Raw genomic sequence first — 10,528 nt, forward strand, 5'->3', positions numbered from 1 at the left:
GAGGGGGGGGGGAGGGACATTGACAAACAATCATGATCTGATCCGAAGACGTATACTGATTTTGTTTTTGAAATTCCCCACCTTGTCCTGTGGTGGAAACAAAGTGACGTAGGATAGAGGACAACTCTTCATTGTGTTGTGCCATGAGGCAAGGTTGTGGTTCTTGGCTTGGTCTATACGGGAGTCTCCGATGTTGTGGCAAAGACATTGCAGTCAAAGCGTATGAGTTCGATTCTTAACCCCCTAATCGCTATCTTAGAATTACAAAGTTACAGAGGTCAGAAACTATGTTCTATCTGTTCTATCAAAATCGTAAGATTAATCGGATTCATGATCAAGATAATATTCAAAGAATTGCATTCGAAAAAGCTTGACATGTTGTGACCCTCAAAATTGTGGCGTCAAATTTCTCAAAACTAGGTAGATTCTACTGGATTGATAGAACTTTGTACTTCTATGCGATTTGAAATCGATTCTTAACCCCCTTTTGTCGACGGCAGATAAAGTTTCGTTTTGTAATTTTGCAGCCAATTTAATCGCTATTTCAACTCCTTTACAAATGAGCTTTCCTTTTTTCTTTTTTTTCATTTTACTCTCTGAAAATGTATAGGTTTACGGCTGTACTTGCTTGGTACAGTGCGCCCGTTCATAAGCACTTTCTTACATAGTATGGTGAAATCACACAATGTTGCCTAACAAGAACACACAATGACACCACAGGCTATTTATCATTGCCACTTTTGTTCTAGTAAGGTTTTACGGGGCTTGCAACTGCATAAGATCTTATTATGCGCGAGCATCGACACTTGGAGAGTTAAAAAATCGGGAGACACAATTCTTCGCGAGTATTTCGGCATCTGGATCTGATTGTACCCCTCATTTACTTGTGCCGGGCAGAAGGGCCGGGGCAGCACGCCCTAAGAAAGTTCTAATTGCGCTTTTGAGGTGGAAAAACGTAAGAATTGACGTCAGTCTCACTTCAGTTTAGTGTGCCACTGTCCTTCGTGTGGCTCAAGTTGAATTTAAAAAAAATACCATGTGCTCCATTGTGAACCGGAAAATGTCAGATCAGGGTGCTCGATCTAGGGTATTATTTATTCCTCAAACGGCTGGTTTGAAGTTGCTACTTATGTATCTGCTATGTCGCATTAAATTCGTTTTCCACTGTTGTTTTTTTGTTCATGTCTTGCCTTCTTCCAGCATTAGATAACCATTACTGGGTCGTTGTACATGTACTTTACCCAAACTTGTTTCCTCTAACTGGGCTTGTCGATCCAGAAAACAAAGCCTTTCTGTTGATAATTTGATGATGATATTCGGCTGTATACGTAGAAAAGCAGTGAGGACGTGCTTCCTCCAGTAATAAGATGATGTAGCTATGGAAGAATGTTTTAGTGTATTCCATAGACTTATACTCCGAGACTGCGTACTTTCATGGCCGCTGGTTTTTGCCCTTTTTGAAAAAATCTTCGTTGCCAAGCGTGCGTACTGTGCGTGGCGCAATTTTACCCCCCAAATAGAGTGCAAAACACCAGTTTCGCTACTGTCGAATTAGGCCTTGCCCTTCATCTAGCTCTAATCAAATTAAAATATCACGCCCTCCATAGTGAACCGGAAATACACATCATAATGTATGCGTACCAAAGTGCTCGATCTAGGATATGTTTAATGTTATAAATCTATGGCTAGCTGCGCGTCAATTCAATGACGTAATACTCATCACACATTGTCACGTCTCTTCAGTTCCCTTCTATTTCTATGGGAAGTAGAGCGAAAGAGGAAAAGAAAATAGGTGAGACAAGATCACGAGGCAGACTCCACACATGTCCATTTGAGTATAAATATTAATGTCGTGTGCAATCTCACCATTAGAAAAGGTGTGCTCTGTTCGTGAATGCGCAGGCTTGTAGGTTTTTTTTCTTTTCAAAAATGCCCTATAGCGTTTGGTAAAAAGGAGAAGAAAAAGGGTGGGGAGTCATGCGTAGTATTACTCAGCTGTACAGTATTGATTTTTAAGAAGGAATGCTGGGATTTACTTTTTATGTATCATCGAATAACGGAATAGTTTTATCTGCACGACATCAATGTTTTAATCTGAAAACTTGGTCAGCTGTATTCAAACAACCGTCCCCCCCCCCTCCCCCATCCTCTTTACTCGGTTTCCCCTCACCGTTTTTGGTGGAAGTTGGATGCAAGGTGCTTTTTGATTTGACGTAAAAGTCTGCCCTCCTTTTTCTGTTGCTTCTCTTTATCTATGGGTATTTTTTTTTTCTTTCTAGCACTTAAAGAACGTATTCGTGATTGAACGCTTTCTTTTGACTCAAAACCCCCAGGATTTTCCACACGCTTTGCTATATTTACCAAATCATCTCACTCGTGCAAGCTCGCTCCAAGCTGACAGGATGGTTAAAAAGTCCCACGACGGACCGGGGGAGAAGCTGCAAAGTTTCGAGAACGTCATTGTGTCGAGCTGTAACTGGATACCGATTTGTGGTGGGGACGGGGGTGGGGTGGGAGGGGGGATGGGATGATCCTCAGGTAGATATACATGTATATATATAAATATACTAGACACACCTTGTCCTTCAGCAAATACAGTGGACGTCACTAGCTCTGCTTCTGAAGAGACCTAATCGCCTTGGGAGAATATAACATTCTCGGGGTTATTTCACTACAATGTTTTTTTTCTAGATACGTAGCTCTTATGTAGGCCGCTAAGAAAGCGTTCCTAAATCTCTAATCCCGTATACTAGAAATAAATAATAGTATTAATTCGTAATTAGTTTCGCGCACAGCAGCCTAAGCCATTGTACTTTCGTATAGCGGGCGAAAGAAGGGAGAGGAGAGCTTATCTTGAATTCTATTAAAATGAAATTACATTTAAATCGCCGGAAAGCTGCTGTTTGTAGGACACTTTTATTAATGTTGAATTGACGGAGGGAAGGAAAGAAATGAGCTTTTAAAAAAATAGAAGGACGGCGATCTAGGACTCTTGTTTCAACATGTACCTTTGTCGACTTGTCGGGCTCGTCACAGATGCTAGGACGTAATACAGCAGTCACTGTCTATAAGAGCTGGACTTTGTTTGCTGGAGCTTTCGCCCACCCACTCGTTGTTTTACAATAACTTCCAATACGACCAAACAGTGTGCACTTAGTTTGTTCATGTGACAGAGTAGCCGAAACAAACGGACATTTTGGGACAGAACTTCAGCGATACAGGAATAGCGGACCACAACAAGTCGTATGAAGATGGCGTTTCGGCTTCGGTAAGTAAAACAAAAACACAATTTTAAACGATAAATTAAAGTAAAAAAAAGGTCAGATTTGTATGATAAAAAGTGACGTCACTGTTGTGTTTCAATGTGCTGCTCTTTGCGCAAACAAACTCCAGCATGCATTTTATTTAATTGGAGTTTTTTTTAAAACTCTGTCTCCCTGACTTATGTTTCCACCTCATGTTTTTCTCCCTCCCCCCCCCCCCTCTCTCTCTCTCTCTTTTTCTCTCCGTATTCTAGTCCCCCCTTTTTTCTTTATTTCTTTTTTTCTCTATACTTTTTCTTTAAAAAAATCCTTGTTCTGGGTTGTTTTTTTCATGTTGTCTCCCAATGCTGCAGCGTATGTGCATATGTACGTATGTGTGTATGTGAGTATGTATGTGTGTGTGGTGCGTGCGTGAGTGAATATGTGTTTGCATGAGTATGTAACACCATGTACCTTTAAAATTGATTTGTAAATCCATTATATGTATCATGTTAAGCGCATAGAGCATTGCATAAGTGGATATGCGCTATATAAATGCAATCCATTATTATTATTGTTATTATGACATTTATACCTAGTTTGGAAGATAACTGGATCTCTGAACCTGTCAAGTTTAGAGTCATCTCAAGTCAGAAAAAGATACCCAATGAAAAGACCTGCGTCTGTGGAATAGAGGTTAGATGCGAAGACACATCAGTTTAAAAAAGACACCCCCCCCCCCCAACAACCAACAACCAATTAAAAAAAAACATATAAAGAATTGGTATTTTTTTACACACAGCAGACAACAACAGCATTCTATTGTAACGCTGACTCCCCTGAATCACTCCGCTGCAAGTGGTCAGACAAAGGCCAGATTATGAATATATTATTCCTCGAATAAGTATCCACAAAGAAAACGCTTGAAGAATATCCCGCTTTACTGCCAATATATCTACATGAGTCATCACTCCCTTTTTGAAACTCATTGACGATGCGCCTTCTTGACATTGGAGAACGCTTAAAGACGCACGATATTGAAATATTATTTTTTAAAAAACCCCAAAGAAAAACCCCCCCAGCAACCCCCAAACCCACGCTATTCACACAGACCGGTCACGACTGGTAGGTTCTTTTAGTCTTCTTTTCCTCTGTTCTTTCTCTTATTGAATGCCTTGTATTTTTCTTGCGCTAAACGACCCTGTTATTCAGAGGCGTTTTACTTTAAATTTCTAAAGTTTTAGTAAGGTTCTACAGCGCTCGTCACTGCATAACTTCATAAGAGCACCAGCGTTTTACTTTGATGAAAACCAATTCCTTGACCTGGGTTTGTCGATCTAGAATAGAAGACCGGTATTTTTAAAAATTTTAAACTATTCTATAAAAAGGTCATCATCATAGATCTGTGACAGACATCGGCGTTCTTGGTTCTCCATTCATTTCTTTGCTCGGATGCTCTTAAAAAAAGATATGTTTCCCTGATCTTTCCCCGTGATTCATTTGTTTAGGTTCCCTAAGTACGTTTCTCTGTGACTTCCCCTGCCTCGTTTGCCTTCAATTTTGCCAGCGAGAGCTAGATGTTCAAGATCTTTATGTCTATTCATGTGTCCCCAAAACTGCTTTTGTCGTTTCCTGATTGTTTTTGACAGTGAGCGTCCCACGTGGGCTTCATCAAGCATTACCTCATTTGATTTCTTTTCCTTCCACGATATTCCCAGCAGTCTCCTAAGAAACCACATTTCTGTTGCTTCTATTTTATCTTCACTGTCTCTAGTGATTATCCAGCATTCACAGCCATATAGTTGACCAAAGCTAGCATTTCCGAACTTTTATTATGGTAGTCATTGAGATGTTTCTATTTTTCAGGATTGGGCTCATTTTTATTGAAACAAGCCGTAGCCATTGCAATTCTCCATTTTATTTCTTGTGTGTATTATTTAGCGTTTATATTATTGGTTCGAAATGTGCTCAACCTTGCCTGAGGTTCGCTGATCGAGCAAGAAAGAAAAATATAAAAGAAATTCTTTTTACCATGTAGTATACGTATAAGGCCATACTGTCAGGATAAACATCAATGTGTATTGCTTTTTCGAGTATGTATCTATAAAACTTCAAAAGTAATTAAATTCCTGCATGTGGTGACGTGGTATGTGCATTATTTTTTTAAGCTTTATTTTTTTTTCCATATTGAATTTCAATGAGAGTAATAATAATATTAATGTATACCTGCATGTGTATTTACGGCCCTGTACAGTCAAGAAAAATTTCCATCAGAGACAATAAAGTATTATCTTATCTTATCTTATCTTATCTTATCTTATCTTATCTTATCTTATCTTATCTTATGAATTAAGTGTCCGCTACGTCTTTTGAGAGGTGAAAAAATGTATTCCTTTGTTAACAGTTTATCTGATAGTGGAATCATAACATTATTCTTTTTGGTTAAAAACAGGTGTTTTTACCCCCCTCCCCCCCCCCAATCAGTACAACATTATAGATCATTTAAGAGGTGGAATCCCGACCCTGCCTATCAGGGGCCATTCCGGGTTGAGATGGAAACAACATCTCAGCAGAAAGAGCGACATACTAAATAAAACTGTTCTCCCTACTCGGGAATCGAACTCAGGCCTCCTGTGTGCGACAGAGAAGTGCCTGGCCGCTACACTGTTGCACATAACTCAAGCAAAATAATAATGTTCAGTTATCATGATGATAAAGAAAGGGTTTCTTTTTTTATTTTATTATAGTGCATCAAAATTGCGTGGCACAACTTACCTACAAATATCTCTTTAACGAGTGAATCAGTATCACCCTACTTTGCACAGCAGTTTGTATAATTTTTTCTTAATTAAATCATATTTTCCCACAGCTATTGAGGCTAGATAAAAATTTTTTCTCATAAATTCATATAAAATACTATAAGTCTCCGTCACGCGGAAAATGGGATTATTTACAGCACTTCCCTCTTCTTACCCGCATTTTGCATACACACACGGCCTACGTCACAGCTCAACAATGACACTGTTTTGTGGCGAAATTTGTTACAAGAAATTGATTTCATAATTAACACTTTTTTGCACTAACGGTTCTCAGAACATACGTTCAATAAGCATTATGTCACGATTAGAAAAACATGACGGACTTGCTTTTAAATTGCCCCAGCTGTAAATCTTTAAAAATCTGTGGAAACCACCCACTTGAATTATAAAAATTAATATCTACATTTATCATGGAATTTTCTAGAATACAGCTGACAGATGTTTACAACAAGTAGTGATCTGTTAAAAAAATCGACACAAGTCATTGTGCAAAAGCAGGAGAGTCTATGTTCGACAGTTGAGGAAATATTTGCCAATAAGTTGCGCAATGACTTTTGACAGCACTATAGTAATACATTTTTGTGAATGGAAATGTAGATCAGGAAGATCTAAGGGGAAGGAGCGAAAGTTTAGGTTTACTGAACAATTTACTCTTTAAAAAACCCGACATAACTGCAAGTCTGCTTCGGTTGGCCCGCGATCTGAACAGACCAAAAATAAAAAAGGTTTTAGTATCATACCGTAACGAAATAAGCCAAAAGCGTCTTTCGCGCATAACGTCACGGCATGTGTGCACTAGGTCAAGTCAGTTCCGAAAGGAAGGTTAAAGTTTACATTTAACGATAATCGAACTTGTGAATGAACATGCATCATCAAAAGAACACCTTGCTCTTTAAATAGTGTATATGATTCACAGAGGAATTGACTGGCGTCTACAGTGTTGCGGCTAGGTGCTTTCGCCGTCGCATTCAGGAGACTCGAGTTCGATTCCCGAGTGGGCAGAATTTTCATCGAGTATCTAGGTCTTTCTGCTGGGATGGTATCCATCTCAGGCCAGAATGGCCCTGACAGGCTGGTCCAAACCCGTCTCCTAAATGATTCAAATTGTGTCCATAGGGGTGTAAAAACAGCTACTCTCATCCTCATCATCATCATCATCATCATCATCATCATCATCATCATCATCATCATCACCATCACCATCATCCAGTGCCAGATCTGCGACAGACATCGGCGATCATGGTTTTCCATTCATTCATTTGCTCGGATGCTCTCAAAAAAGCTACGTTTCCCTGATCTTTTCCTGTTACCCATTTGTTTAGGTTCCCTAAGTATGTTGTTCTGGGCCTACCCCTGCCTCGCTTGCCCTCAATATTGCCAGTGAGAGCTAGATGTTCAAGACCCTTTTGTCTATTCAGGTGTCCCAAAAACTGCATTTGTCGTTTCCTAATTGTTTTTAACATTTTAACCACAGCAACACTACCAAAGAAAATAAAAAATATAAAAATACATTTAAAAAATGTTGCATTTTAATAAGTTCATGTTGGCGTACCAATGCCAACGTAAAGCTGTCGAGGTCAAGATTGAACTATGATGATGATGATAATAATAATAATATTAATATAAAAAATAATAATAATAATAATAATAATAATAATTTAAAAAAAGATAATAATAAAAAAAATAATAGATAGATAGCATTTGTATAGCGCAAATCCCCGCTCAGCAGCAAGCTCTATGCGCTTCACAATCTGTACTATTGCCCCAGCAGACCTGAGAGCATTCTGAAATAACCTCAGCTTCATGGGAAGCATACAGTGCAAGCAGCCATTTATAGGAGCTGAAACACTAACACACTGACAAGATCTTTCGCTGTCTGTGGCTGGGTACCAATTCCCAACTGTGTGAAGTCAGGAAAATTCGTGTAAAGTGCCTTTCCCAAGGACACACCGTCGGGCCCGCGGCTCGAACCCCCCAACCCCGCAACCTCACGATTACGAGTCCGGTAACCTGACGACTAGGTCACCGACAACTTAACGATTACGAGTCCGGTACCCTAACCACTAGGCCAACGACACCATGACAGGGCAAAACACGTGTACTTTAAATCGTTGCCCCCCACGGGACGCCGATCGGCGACGGTGTGATATAGCAACAAAAACGTTGCTACCATATTTCCTTTTTGACAGGCGCACTTGTTAAAGTTTTTCCTCTCTGAACGGTTGGTGTGGCCTTTGAGGTAAAAAATCAGTTTGTTTACAACAATTGGAGTAATTTTTTGTTGTAGGAAAAATGTCGAGAAGATCTAGCATGAGTGCTGCTTCACGCTTACACCATGATGAGAATTCGGGTGATGAATGAGCTAGATCAGTTCCGATTCTAATTCCTTTTTTGGTGAACATGCTGTCATCACTTTCAATTTTCTCAGTATGCTGACAATTTCACAATGGTTGGGGTATTTTTGCCGAGATACAGGTATAGTATTGATGTACCCCATCAGCATCCGGGTCCGTGGGGACAAAGGTTGTGCGCTCTGCGCGCTTTGCGGGTGGAAAGTGTTAAAACGGACCTGTGCGAATGTAGTTCTAGAGCAATGAAAGTTGTAAATTGTTTGTTATTTTGAGACTGGAAGTGCATTTCCCTCTGCTTTCTTCTTCTTCTTCTCGATTGCATCACACTTGAAGTCTGGTATCTAGTATCTGTCATTCATTGGGCCGTCCTGCTCAGTTCATCTGTCGGCCTGTATAGCTTCTCTTGTAGTGTCAGTGGGGTTGACCACGTTTCCTGTCTCAGGGCCCTGTGTGTCTTGCAGTTGCAGTGCTGAAGGATGTGTTCAACAGTTTGGTCCGCCTCTCCACACTGACATTTTGGTGTTGTCCCTCTGCTTTGTTCTATAACGTATTATTCATCTGCACTGGTTAGATCTAACAGCGACGAGATGTGATAGAATATGCGTGTGCCCCCCCCCCCCCCCGAGAGAGAGAGAGAGAGAGAGAGAGAGAGAGAGAGAGAGAGAGAGTAGCCTGCGAGTTGTTGTTTTTGGGGGGGGGGGGGGGAGATACACGATGGGGAGGATGGGCAGAGTGTGAGTGCGCACGTGTTATTTGCTTTGTGTTCCTTTGGCGATAACTAATTGCCTGCTTGATTGATACCGACTTATAGATAGATAGATAGATAGATAGATAGATATATATATATATATATATATAATAAAATATATAATATATACCCCCCCAAATATATATATGTATAGCCACCAACAGCCAACAACCAAACGGGTCACAGATGAGACATAGACGTGTTTTGGGAAATCTTTACTTTATATTTTGTTTTCTTTGTTCTTTGTGAGACTTATATTACAAAAAAGAATATTATAATGTGTCGTGACGCGGTGGAATCAGGCACTCGTAAATTTTCGGGCATATGGAATAGTTGTTATTATCTGAAAGCTCTTTTTTCTCTGCTTTCAATGAAAAGTACCCATGTGTATCTTGAATAGAAGTCGAGATATTTGCGACTGACAAAGGTGGAGTCACCTGGTTTGAGTGGTAAAGAGAAAATAGCCGCCACAGTTTGGTAACTTCAGTGGCTTGAACGTCCTTGTAAACCGAAAAATGACATAGTTTGTGCATTTAATCAATTTTTTTTCAGTAAAAATCACATGAAAATGTGTTTTTATATGGACATAACAGGTGTGGAGCCAAAAACCAAAAACTTAATCAAATTAAAATTACCAAAATAGTGGAAAAGTGCCATTTTCTTCCATTTCCTTACATGTACTTTGACGAATGCCTTATTTCTCCACAATGACTCACGTCATATTGAATGTTTCTTCCCTCACTAAACTGATATACATAATGTGAGGCAGCGTGGTGGAATCAGGCTCTCGTCAAAATAATCAAAGTGAAGAAACCTGCATTTTTCCGCAGGTTTGTGAATTTTTATCAAATTTATGTTTTTTGGCCCAACATCGTTCGTGCCCATTAAAGAACTCATTTCTGTGTGGATTTTTCGGAAAACGTTAATTAAAGGCTCAAAAATGTAAATTTTCAGTTACCATGGATTCTTAAACTATGGGAATAACTAATTTTTGGCGGCCATTTTCTCAATAATTTCACCTAAAAAAACAGGTGACCCCCACCTCCTTCTTTCGCAAATATCTCGACTTGTATTCAAGATAAATGGACATTTTTTTCCTCCAAATAAAGGCAAATGAACAAGCTTTAAGATGATACCAATAGCTCAATATGCCCCAAAATTGACGAGAGCCTGATTCCACCACGCTGCCTCACATATATATGGACAACAAGTAGTCGTTTTCTGTATATCTTTTTTCTGTGAAATGCCGAATTACTAAACTCTAGTTCATACCTTGCGTCATGTTTGAAGACATAGAAAACTGAAGACCAATAGAATGAAGAAGGAAATTTAAACTGAAAAAAATGTACTTCGCTAAAGCACCCCCCC

The 10,528-nt window shown here is 39.5% G+C and overlaps 1 protein-coding gene across 2 annotated transcripts in view; it reads left to right on the forward strand.

The window, feature by feature from the left end:
• LOC101861596 (carbohydrate sulfotransferase 1) overlaps positions 1-10,528 on the forward strand; it is a 45,226-nt gene that overhangs the window by 12,867 nt on the left and 21,831 nt on the right. Inside the window, exon 1 of one of the 2 annotated variants that reach the window (XM_013084986.2) lies at positions 1,193-3,268. The exons of the other annotated variant lie outside the window; for it this stretch is intronic. Within the exon in view, the coding sequence (XP_012940440.1) occupies positions 3,246-3,268 (23 nt within the window). The 5' untranslated portion in view covers positions 1,193-3,245. Of the gene's footprint in view, positions 1-1,192; positions 3,269-10,528 lie in introns of those variants that run through there. 2 annotated transcript variants of the gene reach the window in all.

Source organism: Aplysia californica, unplaced genomic scaffold, assembly GCF_000002075.1.
Source record: "Aplysia californica isolate F4 #8 unplaced genomic scaffold, AplCal3.0 scaffold00333, whole genome shotgun sequence".
Taxonomy (NCBI): domain Eukaryota; kingdom Metazoa; phylum Mollusca; class Gastropoda; order Aplysiida; family Aplysiidae; genus Aplysia; species Aplysia californica.